The sequence below is a fragment of the Aplysia californica genome, unplaced genomic scaffold, assembly GCF_000002075.1.
Source record: "Aplysia californica isolate F4 #8 unplaced genomic scaffold, AplCal3.0 scaffold00144, whole genome shotgun sequence".
NCBI classification, from domain to species: domain Eukaryota; kingdom Metazoa; phylum Mollusca; class Gastropoda; order Aplysiida; family Aplysiidae; genus Aplysia; species Aplysia californica.
In genome coordinates, this window is record NW_004797414.1 from 424,681 (window position 1) to 444,473 (window position 19,793).

General features: G+C 40.9%; 1 protein-coding gene across 2 annotated transcripts in view; it reads right to left on the minus strand.

The window, feature by feature from the left end:
• Positions 1-2,445: 2,445 nt before the first annotated feature.
• LOC101862574 (signal recognition particle receptor subunit alpha homolog) overlaps positions 2,446-19,793 on the minus strand; it is a 43,087-nt gene continuing 25,739 nt past the window's right edge. For both annotated transcript variants that reach the window (XM_035969403.1, XM_005096988.3), the window contains exons 8-14: positions 18,287-18,399; positions 17,202-17,288; positions 15,712-15,884; positions 13,062-13,272; positions 12,428-12,513; positions 7,517-7,693; positions 2,446-6,304 (exon numbers count right to left, since the gene is read on the minus strand). In XM_035969403.1, coding sequence (XP_035825296.1) covers positions 6,176-6,304; positions 7,517-7,693; positions 12,428-12,513; positions 13,062-13,272; positions 15,712-15,884; positions 17,202-17,288; positions 18,287-18,399 — 976 coding nt within the window. In that variant the 3' untranslated portion in view covers positions 2,446-6,175. The remainder of the gene's footprint in view (positions 6,305-7,516; positions 7,694-12,427; positions 12,514-13,061; positions 13,273-15,711; positions 15,885-17,201; positions 17,289-18,286; positions 18,400-19,793) is intronic.

The following is a 19,793-nucleotide window of genomic DNA, read 5'->3' on the forward strand; positions in this document are numbered from 1 at the left end:
TACTAAAATAGTATAAAACTAAAACTAAGCTAAAAATATAAATCAGATCAGAGAAACTTGTTGGATGTGAGGTTTACTGCTGAAAGACTTCAGCAATAAGTGTTGGTTGTGATGATATCATCACCGATCTCATCGGCAAGCTGTTCAAATGATCTTAGTTCAGTCAGCAAAATAATTTCAGGAGAGAACAAAAACTGTTTCCTTCTTTTAACAATTGGCAACGATAGCATTCCAAACTTCTATCTGCCCAGTTGTCTACCTAGCATTGAGCAATTTCACGTTAACATTTTAGAGTTTCATGACATGTCAAGCTTTTTTTGATGCATTTCTTTGAATATCTTGATAACAACTCTGAATAATCTTATAATTTTGATTTTGATAGAGCAGATACATGTGGAACATTTGGTTTCTGACCTCATGTCTTAGTAACTCGAAACGGGCAAAAATGTTGGATAGAACTTTGTAATTCTATGGTTGCAAATTGCTGGTACCTACCTCTCTGGTAGGCCTACCTACTTTATACATCTTTTCTCACTTTTTTCAACTTTTAGATTTAGAAAAAATATTTCTTAAGCACATGCAACCCATACCATACCACAGATTGAGAAGCAACTGTTAAAAAAAATTCAAAATTTGGGGCTTAGTACTAGTACATCTGGACAGGTGGTCGGTGAAATGATTCTGTGGTCGACTTGGCTGTGGAATGTGTGTTGTGTAAAATGCAACATTGAATATTCAGAGTACCATCAAAATTGTCCAAGATAGTCAGTGGTGTTGGTAGTCTAGTGGTTAGGCTACCAGACCTGTAATCGTAATATTGCGGGTTCGGAGGTTTGAGCCTCGGCTAGTTTCGATGTTGTGTCCTTTGGAAAGGCACTTTACATGAATTTCTCATTTGGCTCAGCCCTTTCAGAGAAGAACTTTAAACTGGGAGGTCCTGCCTGCTAGAGATACAATAAGATTGGATAAAGCTGACAACAATACACAAATCAGATGCATCTTTCAAGTATTTGCAGGAATTTATCGCAGACCTTTAGAGTTACATACATGTAAGTTTATTTATTATGCAAATTAAAAATCAGCAGCAGTACTGTTACTCTAAATAACCTAGTAGTGTTGGTATGGGCACTAAACCTATACCTTTCACCACTCATAGTCGCTCGCAGAGAATGTGGTTGTCTTAGACCAGCTGGATATCTTGGCCAGTGTCATTATACAGAAAAAACACCCCAGGAAAGAGGTCGTTTGTACAGATGATGTGTCTTGTACAGGTGTTCGTACAGGTGGTTGTCTTGGATGGGTAGTTGTTTGTGCAGATGATTGTCTTGGACAGGTGGCTGTTACTGTTAGAGCAGGTCATTGTGTTGGACAGGTTTCCATTTGTACAGGTGATTGTTTGTACAGGTGATTGTCATGGACAGGTAGCCGATAGAGCAAATTATTGTCTTGGGCAGGTGCTTCTTTGTTTGTGTGATTGTGCTGGACAGGCTGCCCTTAGAGCAGGTGATTGTCATGGACAGGTAGCAGTCAGGGCAGGTGATTGTCTTGGACAGGTGGTTGTTTTTACAGGTGATTTCTCATGGTCAGGTGGTTGTTTGAGCATGTTGGATTGTATCTGTGGCAATATGAACTGGGGAGAGTTAGCAACAGCTCTCTGGTTTATTTACATAGAATTTCCAAAGGGGTTGAATAAACTGTGCTTTTTTACTAAGCATGGCTGCTCTCATGTTTCTTTTGGTTTGGATCAGAGCCTGAGGTGGGATGTAACAATTTTTTCTTTCAAATAAATTCTGATGTTTTAGTTTTACACACCCATCAACAAAATTTTAATAATTTAGTAGGCAGGCTTCGACTCTAGGACCAACCCGAGTTGAGAGGGATACAACATTCCAGCAGAAAGACCGAGATACTCAATTAAAATTTTCCCAACACAGGAGTTGAACTCGAGTCCTCAGCCAGCGACGGGGAGGCGCCTTAACATTGTGCCACAGATGGAGATTAATTGGTCTATTGAAGCCGAATTTTCTGAAGGGGTTGAACAAACTTTTCTTTTCTGAGCATGACTGATCTCTTGTCTCATTTGGTTTGCATCAGAGCCTTAAGTTGGAATTTTATATATATAATGGGGGGGGGGGGGGGGGGGGTGTTGCTCTTTTTTCAAATAAATTCTGATCTTTTACACCCTCATCGACACAATCCAGATTCTTTAGAAGGCAGGCTTTGGCTTTGGCTTTGACCCTGCCTGTCAGGGCCAGCCCCGGTTGTTACAAACGCATAAAAGGAGGAGAGGTCAGCACGATATATGTGTGATAGGAAAGAAGGAGCAGAGCATCCACCAACCACCCACACTGCAATGTGTGAGGAGCTAAAAACTAATTTTTAAAAATATTTTAAAATCCAATAAACAATTCATAACATTTCAATGCAACAACAAACAAACCACAATTGTTTATTTCAGTAAAATTTTATTATTTTTTTAACCTGTAGAGTGAATTCAAAAATCCCATTCACCATTTTTCTCTGCTGCGTGTGTTCCATAATCCACAACACAAATACAACACTGTACAGCTGCGCCAATACGCAGCACAGAAGGAAAAAAAAAAATGAAACCAGTAAAGAAAAGTATCACATGAAATTGCAATTCATCTCCATACATCGTAATTTATATGTACCTTCAAGCTTATAGCCCAATTACTTTTGCTTCCAAACCGTCAATGTCTTGCAACAAGTGCAAGGTTTCGCAACAGAACATGGGAGAAAGATGAAACATCGCACATCATGAAATAGATGACAAACGATATGAATGAATAGTTTTATGTGAGAATAAAGAATGATGCCTGGCAATGAAATATTGTATATGAGAATGCTTCATGATGAGAACTGTAAAACCGTTTGTCCATACAAGTCTGTCACGTTGATGAAACTGGGTCTTCCATCAAAAAGTAAAAGTGTCTATGTACATTACATGCTAACATTATCACATACTGAAGTACAAGTAATAGTACTGGAGGTAAAGAAACAAACAAAAGGAAATTTTTTCTTCTCTCAATCCAGGACTGATCCTCCCTGCACCACTCAGAATAATAAATATTTTTGACTTTTACGCTGATTGCCCCCACAAGGGTGGCTAAACGAGAGATAACGGTAAAGAAAAGTTCATGTCACATCAAGAAAAGGGTACATAAACTGACACAATAAAACAAAAAAAGGAAGAAGATCCATACACATGAGCTAGTGAGAAAAGGAAACGAGGAAATTCGTAACATTTGTACGGGTGTCCATCTAAATTCTCCGGGTCTCAACCAGACAGAATTTTACAGCACTCGCAACTCTGCATAAGGAAATATGAGCGCTTCTAGACTGAATGAATCCAACTCTGTTCCATAAGCGTCATGTTGTTGACAATGAGACACAAAAATACTGACTGAAGACGCAAGCATGTGTCGTGAAGCCGAAGAGGAGGCACACCTGCAATGTCAGTGGCAAAGTCACCCAACAGCCCAGGAAAGCTAAAACCTACAGAAATGGTAATGGTATAGGTTTAACGCCCCCTATGAACACTATTAGGTTATTCAAGAGGTGGGACCTCTGAGCTTTACATCCGACTCTGAAAGGACCAAGCCAAATGGGAAATTCGTGTAAAATGCCTTTCCTCAAGGACTCGACATCGGACCCAGCTGAGGCTCGAACCCCTGAACCTGCAATCTCAGGAAAACAGGTCACCGTCAAGTAGCCAAACCACTAGGCCACCAAAGCCACAAAAAAAACTGAAGATGAAAGAAAAAAAGAAAAGTTCTATCCAAACTTGAAACAGACCTCGTTTTTTTCCCACTGCTTCAACTTCAATGCATTACTTTTATTCGTTTAAAATTCTATTTCTTTTAGTTTTCTAAGCAAACATTGCAGTAAGTCACACACCTCACGCTACATTCAAACCACAGTGCAATCAGGAAACTACCATTACAAAGCAGGGAAAACACACTTTTTTCAAACACATCTGGTACTACAGTCACATTTCTTCAAACACATCTTATTCTGTCACATTCCTTCCAATACACCTTGTGCAGTCTTCTACACGCTACCATAACACTGCACGCAGACATTTTTTTTTTTCATTCCAATCGCAGACTGAATGCACTTATTCGCCATAAATATCATCTATAAGAAAACAAGTAGACTCCCACAGGACAAATTATTGTGGGAAGAAGATAAGACTTCAGGGAAAACAGGTGGAATGCCAGGGAATGAAGGGGTAGAGGGGGAGGGCCCCTACGAGATAGCCTATCCCTCTCCAAGTTTTGTGAGGATTAATGGAGTCATGGAACTAACATTGGTTTGTTGGGGGGGGGGGGTTAAATAACCATTTGTGAAGTTGAATCAGGGTGAACAAATCAATGCCATTATTATAAAGGCAAAAAAAAAACCAACTGTGAGTATGAGCGTGCCTGCTGGCTTAGCATTATGGCACCATCAACAACTTTCATAACCACATCATTCGTGTGCCAGTGAGCAAAATCTACACGATCATTACATCGAGTGAGAGAAAAAAAAAAGTTTAACGCATAAAAACAAACCACCATTTCTTACCTCAGTGCAAAAGACTTAAAAACATTTCATCACTTCAGGCAGACCGAAGCCATCAAATATAAAGGGGAAAAAATGTTGCCCAATCCAACAAGAGATTTTTAAAAATGTAAAAATATTAAAAGCCTCTTCATCTACATTACCTAATTTATACTCCACAGCTCTACCGTGTCGTCCGTCTTTTTTTTAAGGGAGGGAGATGTCTTTGTGGTCTCCTCATCAACATGAGGCAGCATAACTATATTGTTCTTTAAAAAATAGAAAAGTTACAAAATAGCGTGCATATACATGTGACAGACTGAATGAACTGGTGTAATAGAAAGAGACAAAAATAGTTCCTGTAAGATAAAACAATACACGCAACTCAATCCCTGACAGCATAAAAGAAAGAAAAAACCCAAACAATCCCCAAAAATTACTGCCCTAAAGAAGAAAAAAACCCAACTGAACCAGCTGAAAAGACCAACCGACTAAAAGGCATTATCTGTGCCATCTTTTTCTAAAAACTTGGTACCTTGCACAGCTGGTATTATCAGAACACATCTCTTGACAAAAGACATCATCAAATCAAACAAACGAGAAGAATTACAATTTAAAAAAACAAAAAAACTTTGTGACATCACACAGGCACCCAAAATGAAGAGACTTAACGGACGTTTTCAGTGAACTCAAAAGCTCAGTAAAGCCCAAGAAACACATCCAAATACAAACAGAAAACAATCTCAACCCTGAAGAACTGACTATGGGTATAAATTAAACAACAAAGACATTGACCACGTTTTGTTTTGAAACCAAAGTCTCTGCTACATGAAATAATATCACTATGACTGAAAACTCTTAATTATAACTCTACATCAACAAAAGAACGAGAGAAAGGGAAAGGGAGGGACAGACAAACAGACTGACAAGACAGGCAGGCAGACAGACAGAGAGAGAGGGGGAGAGATACTGTAGGAAATAATAACAATAACTGTATTTATATAGCACACATCCATGCTCTATACCCTGTTCAGTTATTATTACTCCAGCAGACTCTAGGACACTCGGAAACATTCTCAGCTTCCCGGGGAGCCTACTGTGCAAGCAGCCGATTAAGAATTTAAGCACTTACATACTGACAGGCGAATACCCATTCCCACCTGGGTAAAGTAAGGAAAATTTGTGTAAAGTGCCTTTCCAAAGAACACAAAAACCAGCCCCTAACAGGATCCGAACACATGACCTTTTGGTTGCGAGCCCAAGAGCCTAACTGCAAGATCACCAACGCCCTGTGTTCAAAGAGGGGGAAGACGCCGTTATAAGGACATAAAACGAGAAAAGAGACTGTGTCAAAGGATGGGGGGGGGGGTTAGACAGAAGAGAGATAGTAAAACACACGAAGGAATGTGTGGGTTCCAAAGGGAAAAGGTCTGAGAGATAAAGAGAAAATAAAATACGGAAAAAAAGAGTCATCTTGACCATAACAATATATCAAAACAGGTAATGATATATATCCATATATTCGGAACACACAACAGAAGAAGAGGGGTGAAATCTGGGCCAGGACTTCTCCGTCGCATCGCAACGAGCCACGGTGGTAGGCGAATCAGGCTTAGCCCTTGAGCAGAGCGCTGACCACAGCCCGTGCGTTCAGATTGCGGAGGTCACTGTACGTCTGGCCCGTGCCCACAAACACGATGGGCTGACCCGTTGTGTACGTCATGGAGATGGCAGCTCCAACCTGAAGATAGATAACAGATATAGGCCTATATGGAAACTATCAAAAACCTGTGAGGCTTGTTTCCCCAAAAAATAAAACAAAGTTGATTCAGGAAAACAGCTTCTAAAATTGTGGCATACCCAGGCAGCTTCTGCCTGAGGTAAGATAACACAAGGCAACAAATTATAAATCTGAGGGGCTCGTTGGGGGGGGGTCAAGCTTTTCTTAATGCAATTTTTTCAACATCTTAATCATAGCTGCCACTCAGAATATTTCAAAAAAGAAGGAAATTCACGCCAAGGTGTACGTCCGTACTCCGAAGGACGGAGTAAAACCAGAGAGATCCAGAGTCAATATCTTGTAACATCTATTTTTTAGAAAGGAAGTGTCATATTTGTTGACCATACTACTGAATTAAAATGTATTTGAAAAAAAAAACAAGACACTAACAAGCATTTGACTCAGTTTGGTGACTAAAAATCCAGTGTTTGTTGCCAGCTAGCGTCTGATCTTTCACTTTCGACTTGTGCAACGATGTAGAGCAGTATTGGATTAAGGAGGCAACACCTTTGCCACTGTACGAGATTTCTAATATATCGCATCAAACGTAAAATACAGCACTCGGCTTGTTCAATTTTCTAATGAACTGTTAAAGTTGCACACCGTCTGCTTCTTTCTCAATCCAGCTTCATTAATTTTTGCATTCTGCATCGATTTCTCTTGAATTTCTGCCGTTTTCAATGACATCTCGGCGCGCCATCTTTCCAAAGCTCAATCGACAGTCGACACGATAGCTCCACAAATAACAATGAGAAACTTTAGCTCAAGGCACAGAATGGAAGCAAGAAGCTGCAGGCGGACATGGACACGTTGCATTTTCGTCTCACTCCGAGTTCCGTGTTTTCCGCAGGTTAAAAAAGTATTGCAATTTGCTACCAAGAGTGGTCCAGCAGAGGAAGGAGGAAAGTAGCAGGAAAAGCTAGATGAAGCGGAGGTAGCGGAGTTTCCGCTCTTTAGCGGAAAAGTGGCAGCTATGTTTGATAACAACTCTGAATATTCATAAAATTTTGATCGAACAGATAGAACATTTGGTTTTTCTCCTCACAGTCTATGTAACTCAAAAAATGTCATATAGATTTATGTAATTCTGAGGTAGCAGACAACCAAAGTGCACAAAGGTGTTGGTCCATCTGAGCCTTGCGTCCACCCAACCATTGATTCACAATCACTGACCTTGTCGTCGATGGTGTCGAACTTTGTGAGAATGATTCCGTCAATGAGACGAGGCTCGGTAGACTGGGAGTAGTCGGCGAGAGCCTGGTTGAACTTGCACAGTTGGTCAACGGCCTCGTTGCCCACCAGGGCCTCGCCCACAAACAGCACCAGGTCCGGTTGGTTCACTTTGACCAGCTGCAAACAACAAGTTTAGTTTTAGTGCGAGAAGTTTAACGGCACTTACAACACAATGAAGGTCTTTTAAGTACCGAAAATTAGAGATGTTACAAAAGAGTAACAAGCACAAAAATGTAGAAGAGATAAGGATTATAGATGAGGAGTTCACGGGAAAAATGGGAATAGTCACAAGCTGAAAATCGTGAGGGCATCAATTCTGAACGTTTGTTGACTCATAACTGTATTTCTGTACATGTACGTACCAGAAACTAAATTTTCAAACTAGCTTTATGCCAAATTTATCTGTTCCATTTGAAAGGCCTATATCCACTGAGCATTTCGGTACCATTCTTTAACCTCTCCGTCAACTTTTAAGAAAATTATAGTTGTTTAAAATTTGATCAAATTTGTTAACCCATTGATACCGGCAAACGCATAGGTACGCACGCTACCTTTCATGACGGCAAACGCATTTGATACGCATGGCTTTGTTTTGTTCTGTCACGGGACGAGCACGGGACCGATGGACTTGGTATGTTCCATAACGGGTACCTCATCCATTTATAAATACTATCAATCAAAGTCAAGCTTGAAAATATGAATTATTATTGTGTTAAAAGCTTTTTTGTAGACTACCCTATAAAATCAGAGGTCGTTAGCTCCTCTGAACAGCGAATTTTGCCGATTTTCGGGCCTTGGTTACGTGCGTTTCAATGCCGCCTACCCTATCATGTTTGGTACCGTCCAAAAGGTCATTCTTCCGCCCGTCATAAGAGTTCAAAATAGTCGTAGTAATATGACTCATCACTTTCCTATTCCCGCGGAAAGTATCGTGGGGTATGAGAGTAATGCGTGCTCTCATTGGCTCATTCTAAAACAATGACCGAAAATGTCTATAATTAGCACCGGAAACTGCCGAAGGCTGATGTAATTACTAAATATAATACCGAAAAAAGACCCGCGCATGCGCACAGCTTTACTTTTTGTCACATCCGTAAACAAGAATTCTCTTTCGCTTTCTCCCGGCTCGTCAAGTGCGTTACACGCTGATAGACTGTTTCACTGCGCTTGCGAGAATCTTTGCACAAAATGCCACGGAATCTTTTCAAGACGATATTTGAAAGGGAAACGATGTTGAGAATGGAGAGTTTAGCGACGGGATTGATGTGGAGGTGGACGGATCTGTTGAAGTCGCCCGTTGCGATTTGGAGGGATGCGTGCGGTTGTTCCGCTTTTATCAACCATGCAAGAAGACGGCGGCTAATACTAGATTTGGGGATTGTTTGACGACGCTGGGAACAAGTACGTCTTTTTTCAAGACCAGTGGACAACTATAAATCTTCACGAACGAACTGTTCATCAGTTCTGAGGTGTGTATCCCCAGTACCCCCCCCCTAGAATTACAGTTCTTTTCTCTAACTCTCTCATTGTTTCACTGTCTGCCCTCTCTCTGCCAGAAGACCATAATTGATTATTGGCCTACACTTGTATTCTTTTCTAAGAGTAAGCTGTAAATTCTGATTATATTTAGATCTATACTTTTTTGTAAATGATTTGAGAAAATTACTAGATCTAGATTAGATCTAGTTGTTCAAAACTTTTCAATGTCTTGAATGTCTATTACGGCTTGGCGTTTTTATCATTACCTAGCGGTATTAGGCTATCAGTAGGGGGTTTCCTCATTCAAAACAGCCTCGATGTATCAGTTACAGAAAAAAATAATAAACTATCAGCGTCTGTGATGTCACTGCACACTGATGATTCTTATTTGAATCTTACAAATGGAAAATGTTATTTTATCCTGGGTTCTAGGATTTCGTCAAGGACTTCGCCTCGGGCCTGATTGCAGACAGCACGGACAACAGACAGCCCTGCACCACATCAGACCCGGTCCACTCTTCCTCCAACTCCATGTATGATGGGCAGAACCCCTCTGGCAGCATGAGGAAAGTGTGCTAATTTTGTCGGCAGAAGAAGTTTGTCAGCAAAGAGCTGCAACCACTAATTTTAGCTATAGTGCAGTGTAACCCGCTCGTGTATGTAAAATAAACAGCCAAACTGGATGAAAACATAAACGTGACAGTTCAGTAAAAGCTCAACATGCTACAGAACAGTGTTTCATTCATTTCAAGACTACTCTGGAGGCCAGTGACACAAGAGAACTGTCCGAGAGGAAGCAGAAAAATTCAGACCTCATTCGGATCCGCACCAGAACTTTTTGAGGATTAGCCAAATTCATATCCAGTGTAGAATATGTGTGGCCAATGTGCTTTTTCTTTTCGTGTTTTAGAAAAAATATATTGTAATATATTGTGTGTATTCTTTCGTGGATTGTGTTTTCACTTTGGATTTATACTGTGTCATCTTGAATTTTGAACAAGCATCGATGGGTAAGTAGGACCTGCTGTTGTTATGATGTGTGACATAAATTAACATTTATTTATTGTTTTCTTTTAGTGATAATCCTAACACACAGTCATTCAATGTTTATACATTGTGGAAACAGATTACTTTGAGTATTTATGCAAGGAAAAAGAGGCAAATTCACAATCTCTTTTTTCTAGTCTGACTTTCAGACAGTCTGACACTCATAACGGGTGACCTTTTTCAAATTGACATAACTTCTGCAACAATGAATGGATATCTATACAATTTTTTTCAAAGTGAAGGGCTTTGAAAGCTCCACATTTTGTATGGAACAATGTGGTTGTTAGCAGATAAAAAAATGTTGTATTTGAGGGTTTTCAGTAGTACAATTTTGGCTATTTTTGAAAAAAAAAAATCCTTGATTCAAATTACTCAAATTTTTCTAATATTCATTCAAATTGCACAAAAACCACATGAACACATTCACAATTCAATTCCTTTTATAAAAATATAACTTTATGGGGGTTCAATCTTTAAATAACAGAGCTACAAGAGTTTTACTGAGGCTACCCCAGTTTGCTGGTCCATTTGCTGGAGCACAGGTAAAATGCCCAGTTCCTGGGGAGCAGCCCTCTGGCAAGGGCCTTAGTCAACAATGGGTTAAAGTCAGTCACTGGCTGCAACCCCATGTTTGACAGACAATAAAAAAAAGTACCAAGAGAGTAAACATCTCCACATTAACAGAGTACAATCACTATAACAAATATATGGAGCCTAATTTTTTCAAGACTGTGAGATCATTACAAATCAGTATTTTATCACCTCAAACACGATGATCTGTCGTTATTTTGACAAAAACACTGAGCGTTGACCCGGCAGGCGCCACACCAGCCCCCGCGGCGAGCGAATCGGCTCTATACTGTAGTGTATCACGGAAGCGGGGTTGCATGCTTTCCGAGTCTCGCGGAAGGATTGATGAAAAACAATTCCAAGTTGATTACTTTATTCTAATAGAAAATAAACTGATCTTTCAATTGATATTTTTTATAAGCCGGTATTTTACATATTTTGTGTAAAAAGTGATCTTTAAACATTTTGACGGTATTTTTAAAAGCTTTCTATTTAGACACCAAAGACTAAACATATATCACGGGAAAGCCCGTTTAAAGCTCTACAGTTCTCCGTCAATGAAAAGACGGTATTTAATCATCCCTCGTTCCGCGAAGCATTTGAATGCACGCGTGTCAATTTTTCAACCGGCCGACCACGCATTCCGAACGCGAGGGGGTTCGCTTTCGTCTGCAATTCTCCAGCTCCTAATAATCGGACATATAAACAACTTACACCATTGAACGAGGAAAAGCTGCACTTTTACAAGGTGTATGGCATTTGGTGTTTTATAGTGAAAGAGCAAAGAAACAGCGATCGGAATTACCCCGATTTCACCGATACCACCCGGTCAGAAGGCCGCGAGGCCGTGTTTACGCTACCTAGTACATGTACTACTGTTGGTTGATTATTATCGTTAGACTTCCCATTAAACAAACATAACAATTACCCACCAATCAAACAGATATGAAGTTATGAGTCCACAAACTTTTAAAATTGACACCCTCAAAATTTCCAGTTTGTGACTATACTCATCTTTCCCATGGACTCCTCAGATGTTTGATCAGAAAGAAGGAGCAAATCACACCTCAGCAATTCCAGGTTAAGAAGATTGCCCAGAACAGAGACTGGTGAGAGCCTTTTTTGGTAGCCTATACCCAGTACCAGGGGGTGAAAGAGAGAGAGAAATGGATGGAGAAGCATGTCCACACAATAAAGGTCATCAAGTGCAGGCAAATAGCAAGACAGACAGAGAGATAAAAAGCGGAAAATAACAAAGCATACAACATTAAATATTCTGGATGGAGAGCCAGAGGAAGACCAAGGCGACGATGGAGTGAATCTGTGGCAGACACCCTCAGAGCTCACGGGATGTCCCTCCTACAGGCCACTCGCCTTCCTGCAGACAGACGCCTGTGTCTCCCCGCGACACCAACCGGTACAAGCGGAAGAAAAAAGTAAAAGTAAAGTAAAATAACAAAGCAGTAGAACCTACCCCATGTCAACTCCAACCATCCTGGAGAGAGAGAGAGAGAGAGGGAGAGTGAGAGTGAGAGTGAGAGAGAGAGAGAGAGAGACAGACGGACAGAGACAGGTAAACTGAGAGAGAGAGAGAGAGAGAGAGAGAGAGAGAGAGAGAGAGAGAGAGAGAGAGAGAAGACAGAGAGAGACAAGAAAAGAAGACAGGCAGAGAGAGAGAGAGAAGACAGAGAGAGAGAGAGAAACGAGGGATGGAGAGAAAAGACTACTACTGGAACAGTACGGCACACAACTCACTTTGCTGAGGGCTCTCATCAGGGGCTCGTTGTCCTGCATGCGTCCAGCAGTGTCCACCAGCACCACATCAATGTGGTAGTCACGAGCTGGGGAGCGACACGTGCAAATACCACAATGAGAAAAAATCCAGGATTCTTTTTTGGTTTTAATAAGAGACAAGATTGCCCTATCAGACATGGTATTGGAAACCAACTGGAAAAAGAAAACAAAGGAAGACCAACTGGAAGCTATAGAGGCACAATAATATGGGATGAGGTATTCAATCACCCAGGGCCTGGATTTGCCGAAATTGGAAGATGTGGCCAGGGACAGACAAGTGTCGACTGCTCTCCGCCTTATGTACCTGACATTATAGGGAGAGAGTAAGTAAGTAAAAGTTTTAAGGCACTTGCAACACAATCACGTCATATAAATGCTGAAGATTAGAGGTGTTAGGAGAGAGTAACAAACAGCAGCTTACACTGTATGCTTCCAAAGAAGTTGAAATTGTTTCAGTATGCTTTTAGATCGGCTGGGGTAATAAATACAGATTGTAAAGCGCATGGAGCTAGCTGTTGAACAGGAATTTGCGCTATATAAATTCTATCTATTATTATCATTGTTATTATTACAACATTATCAAGAAGATGCTCACCTGATGAGATGGCCTCCATGGCGATGCCGGCCGAGTCCTTTCCGTAGCCACGCTCGTACAGCTGCACCATGTCGCGGCTGTTCCTCTTCTCGGGGTGCAGGGCGTTCAGTTTGCGGACGTGAGTGCGCAGCTGCTCCACGGCGCCGGAGCGGAAAGTGTCGCAGGCGGCGATGAGCACGCTCAGGCCATTCTCCACCAGCCAGAAGCACACCTGTTTTGTTATATTAAGCACAAGTTGGGGTTTGTTCAGGGTGTCCAGTAATATTTCCAGAAAAAATTTACTACCTGGAAAAGAAATTTACTACCCAGCAAATCAAGCCCCATACCAGCTCGAAAAAGGGAGTTCATTTGCGCCATCATTAACATTATATAATTATTACATAATATATGGAACGAAAACAACACACAACAAAGTCCAGTCGACAAAATGGAGGATAGACAGACGACCGCAAGCTTGCTTGCCACTAGATTTAGTTTTAGGAAGGTTTTTACGGCGCTCGCAACTGCATAGGTCATAATATGAGCGACAAGGGATGGATGTCAACATAGAAGTCCAAACAGGGAATCAAGCTTCGACTATCAATTAAGGCACCCCGTAAATAGTAGTTCACAAGAGTGACAAACATACAAAAGATGTAGAGGAAAATGACGATAGTAAAGAAGAGGACAGAAAAAGCAGCAGTTCCCCCTGTGTTTGTCCAGCAAAATATGAGCATGACATTGATAAATCAGCCCATTTACAATTCTACTGACTACTGTGCATAAGAACATGTAAATATCCTCTCTTTGGGAACGGCCTTAAGACACTTCAGTAAGTAGCACTGCCCCGGTGGTGGTGGGAGGGGGAGGGGGGTAGATTTAGACCTAATGTGTACACACAGGGTGACTGCCAAACCCGCTTCTCAATTTTCCAGGGGGTCATCCATTTTGCAGGGCCATGTTATACAACACACACACACACACACGCGTAAAATATATTCAGTCAACATCTCAGTGTCGCATTGGGGGTCTTGTTTGACTTAAGTATTTCAGTATTTTCCTCTCATTATTATATATTTTAAAAATGAATCCTGCTTTGAGCGTTCGGAGGGGTCTTGAACAAGAATTTCAACTGTCAAGAACCAGTCTGGGTGTCATGACACATAATATTATGAACATGAAAGACAAAAATTATTGCTCAAACTAAAAGTAGAGCAATAACTTGAATGGCTCAGGTAGACCTATTCAGTGTGAGAGGTGTAAGAACTGTGGGAGGGCAAGAGGCAGTGACACTGAAAATCTGCCAGTCTTGAACAGAAAGCTACAAAAGTGTTTTAATTAACTACAGGTATCACCCAACCAAAGAAACTCGAACATTTTATTTCAATAACACGGCTTACAAGGTGATCCAGATTCCACACAAGGCCTGCAACCAACGCGCGCTTTGCAGAGGGCTCTAAATGTAATCAAAATTCTGAAATTTGCTTACAAGTTTTTGTCCTCTGGTGTTGCCTTCAGCCCCTCCCCCGAGTGTATCTCTAAAAAAAATCAGTAATCCCTGCCCCATTCCTATGCTTCGCAACGCTCAGACTTTTTAATGAACTTTGGCGACCCCAACATATGCCCGTGCTCACGATGCCGTATCTTGGGGTGCCTCACACGAAGGTTCACTGACCGGCCACGATGGCGAACCTGATGATCTAAAAATCGGACAACGCTTGTATTTTCTTTTAACCCACACATACACACACACACATACACACACACACACACACCCCCACACACACACACACACACACACACACGTGTCAGTGTGGTGACGAGTCTGAGTAATGATTGAATTTGAATTTGCACTGAGACACAGCGTTTATACTGTACAACCTGCATGTCACAAATGTTGCGTTATCAGTCTATCGCCGGCAAATTTCCGGGTGGTAACGAAAGTGAAAGTAGATATCTTGATTTTCCCGATCGAGCCTCGGTGTCACATACACTTCGGCCAGTCGCCATAGCCGCCTTTTCGCGTTAAACGTACTCTCAGGGCGGGGAAAAGGTGAATGAATATTATATCACAATCGCGACCGACAAAAACGGAGTCATGAATCGTGGCTAGGGTTCACTGCAAAGTCTTGCTGTCTTCATCACTCAGTATGCAGGCAAATTTACGACCGTTTACCAAATGTTTACTACCTTCAAGGCAAATTTACCACCATCTACGACCTTTACGACCAGGGTGTCGAATTTACGACACTTAAGGTCATATACAGTGCCAAAGATTATAGACGTTACAAGAGAGTAACAAACACAAAAAAGAAGGAGAGATCAGGATGACCGTCACTTGATAGGAAAGAAGGTGCAAAAATAGAACTTTGTAACTCAAAGATAGCGAGTAGTTAACAACATTTCACTACCTCAGAATTACAAATGTTCTGACATTATTGGCTGTTTTGAGTATCTAAGACCATGAGGTCAGAAAACAATTGTTCTATCTAATCTATCAAAATCATCTGATTATTCGAAATCATTATCACGTTATTCAAAGAACTGCATGTTGAGAACATTAAAAATTTTAATGTTAAATTTCTCAAAACGAGGTACTGAGCAGAAAGAACTTTGTAATTCTGGGGTAGCGACTTGAAAGAGTTGAGAATGCGCCCACTCCAGTGCTGACCTTGGCTAAGTTGGTAGACTTCCCCACTCCGTTGACCCCACAGAAGGTGACGACGTAAGGGCGGCGCTGCTGTTTGGCGTCCATGGCGTCGCGGAGAATATCCACCCGGCGGCGAGGGGAGAGAATCTGCACACACGACTCCTGCAGGGTGTTCTTCACAGTCGAAGCGATACCTTCCGTGAGAATAATACAGGGAAGTATACAGTAGTCTCCGCCTGAGATCCCGGGGCTCGGGAGCAAGGAAAATGCGGGACCTTAAGCGAACCCGGATCTTAGCCGACGAACCCAGGGAAGAATCTATGGTGACCCATGTTAAGGCTCACAATCGGTAAAATGGTCTCCTTCCACTGTAAAATGAACTGATTTGACCCCTGGGTGGGTTTATGACATATGGCAAGCAAAGGCTGGTTAACCTTGATGACCTATGACAGTGCATAGTGGCATGAGGAGTGCCATTTTCACTTACTATCCAATCGTAAATCTCAAAATCTATTCTTATCCAGTTGCACCTCCCCTTTACCTGTCGAAAATTTATAGGTTTCCATCTCTAACCGAGTTCCCCCGTCTTTGTCGTTATGCACCATTACATTGTGACCACACCAATTAAAATTCAGCCTATCTCGCAAATTCTGTAACAGAGAAAACTGCTGCAATGGTCAAGGAAGAGTTCACGGTTCTATGTGATTCCGCCTGGAGCGATGTGATGCAAGTTTAGGTGGAAAGCTCAGATGCGAGTGCGATGTTTGGGGAAACAAACGTGTCGGTCAGTTCACACCTTGTGTTGATCTAGTCTAGAGCAAACATTGTCCTGCTTCATTGAGTTTAACAACGCTTATGTGATCACATTCACGAGAGGGGTTGATCTTTGACGCGACGGGCAGTTCATTGATCTCAACTTTTCCCTCTCGGTAGATCGGCTGTGCCCGCCCAGGGTTTTATTCCATAAATTATTATCAGAAATTCGGGATCTTAGCCAAATGTAGACCTTCAGAGTGAATCAGAGCGGGATCTTTGGGGTGACTTTTGTATAGTAAAACTTGTTTTCTTAAAACAGGGAGATCTTAAGCGAACCGGGAACGTAAGCGGTGGGTTTCTGCACTCCTGTAGACTAATATGTGTCGATATGTTTTTTAATATCAATCAAGCAAGAACAATGTCTACAGCAAAAGCAATCATTGGAAGATAACATTATCGTAAGCCTCATTGAAAACTCCCACACTTAAAAATACTTGCTTATGTGATAGTTTTCATCCAAAGAGTGTATGAAAGCAAATTCATCCACTTGTGTGCTGTGTTGAGATGAAGGTCTTGTAAAGCGGCTAGAGCTGTATTGTACGGAAGAAGACCCTATAAAAGTCATCTTCATTTTTATTATTTTAAAAAAAATTTATTGAAATATCTAGTGGGTCAGTGACAACTTTTTTATAAATGTAAACTGAAGAGGCGGAGAAAGTTGAAGAAGGAAGGGGGTTGTTAAAAGAACGACCTACTTCCAAAGGTGCCGAGAACTTTGCCTTCAAGTTTCGCTGAGACGGACTCGCACAGCTTGACAGCAATATCAGCCGCCACATTCTTCGCTGGAGAAACAAAAATATACAAGAATATGAAGAGCGGACATTTTTTAAAATAGTAAGGAGGAGGAAGAGGAGGAGGAGGAGGAGGAGGAGAAGAAAAAGAAGAAAAAAAAGAAGAAGAAAATACAGAAAGAAAAACCGAAATGACAAGATGACTTTCGAAAGCATTAAAAGATTTGATCATTTTTTGTATTTCCATGCAGAGTTCCAGTTCCTGGGGTCATGAAAGGCAAATGCCCTTTCACCCACTGTTTTAAGTTTCATTGGTGATAAAAATAATTTCTTTTTGTCAAACAAAGACCATAAACTTCCAGGTGGAAGGTACATTTTACACCAGTTTGATCAAATTGAACATATCGTCATGGTGCTGAACAACTAGCCTAAGTCATTTTTTTCCCTTTTAAGAAAACTTAAACATTTTAATTTCTTCAATAATGATGACATAAGCCATTTTGCAATTTCTCAAATTTAAAAAAAGTATCGACACTTTTAAAAATAAATTTTAATAGTATAAATTCATAAAAGGCATAAGTCAGAGCCATTGCGCAAGTCTGACATAGGCCAATTTTGTTCAGCACCATGACGATATCATTCAAGAACATGGGGCAAAGAGTGGCCAACTTGTACATAATTCTTTTCTCAACAGGGAGTCAGAGCAGTGTTCATCAAAGAGGGGCTAGCAGGTAGTTAGGAAGTTTTGAGGCAGATTTGTCACAAAAATTTCAAACACCACTTTGCTACCTTAGAATTACAAAGTGCTATCTGACATTTTTGGCCATTTTGAATTACCAAGACCATGAGGACAGAAATCAATTTTTCTATCTGCTCTATCAAAATCTTGAGATTATTTGGAGTCGTTATCAAGAAATTCAAAGAATTACATTCGAAAAAACTTGACATGATGTGAAACTCAAAAAAATTTTACGTCAAATTTCTCAAAACAAGATACTGGGCAGATAGAACCTTGTATTTCTGAGGTAACGATTGGTCTGCAGTTCTACCTATGAGGTGGTCCTTCATCTTTTCCAGGGCTGGCTGGAGATCCTCCTTGGACAGAGTCTTGGAGCCCACAAGGTTCCGGAACATGCTGAACATTCCACCGCCACGAGATTTCCTGCAGTTAAGAAATCAGAAGTATACCGAACCAATGATAATTTAATAATAATCATGATCATCATCATAATAAACACTGGGATTTTTAAATTCATTAATTAGAATTATTTTCATAAGAAAATAATGCTTTGTGGGAAAAACCAGCTCATTTGAACAGTGTGAAAAGATGTTTGCATGAAAGATGAAGGACTTGTTCCTTGATAACCTTCTCTAGTTCTTGGTGCCCAACTGGGTCAATCTGTTCAAATTTCATTGGATGAACATCTAGAGTTACTAACGCTACTTGTTTCGAAACGAGTAGAGCTACCAAAGCTACGCATTTTGAAACAAAGCAGAAAGTTCTAGACGCAAAAGCCTTCACAAACACAAGCGCAGACTGGCCCCATTTTGTGAGGCACAACGACCCCAAGCGCCACCTATAGGCGAGCGAAATGCAACACTCATCCTCTCGGCCTTCTGGCCAGTTTTGTTCAGCAATGGGCGTTCTAGAGGAAAAACCAAACCACTGTCTTTCTTCAGATTCTCATAGGACAAAAAAAGGTAAGACAATGTGAAATTGATGTTCTAATCTAGAGTCTAGATTAGAGCTAAACTAGAGAGATCTGAGTCCTGCCTTTAAGCTTTGTTTACTCTCTGCATCACGCATCCATGACTCTGACCAAACCTTTGTGCTCTGTACTTTGTTGTGTGTGGGCCCTTTCCATAAGGGGTAGATCTAGATTCTAGATGTAAATGTTATATAGATCTATATGTTTTCTGAGGCGTATGTAATTATGTAATTTGTTCTTTAGCACAACATAGAGAGATCAGTATTTTGCATCCAATTTGTAACTTGTTATGACGTATATGGGCCATTTGCCTCGAAAGTCAATAAAGTCAAACTCAATTCATTTCTCTCTCACCACACATACTCATTCACACATGTACGCAAGCACGCACGCACACATTTTATTAAATCAAGTAACATTCACAAAACTAAAAGCAATCAATACGTGTACCATATGTCCTGACCACCTGTGTACATTTTATCATCATCACGGCTACCATCACATCATCATCATTATCAAATCATCTTCATGAAAATCACAACAACCACCACTACAACCATCCAGTGGCGGTTGGTGGACCAAAATTTGGGTGGGGCTAGATTGCTTCCACTTCTTTACTACCAAAAAGCAAGCAATAACAGCCCAACAGTGATGATTTTTCTATACTCACGGTGAGCCAAGGCATTTTGAGAACCATTCAAAGGAGGGGAATCAACTTTGTCTTCCATCCCTTTATTTTAAGTTGAATTCTTGTGGATGGCGGGGACGTAGCCGTTTTACCCCCAAAAAATTTCTAACTACATATAATTTTCATTTAATGAAAAAGTTGCCTTAAAAGTTGTTTGAC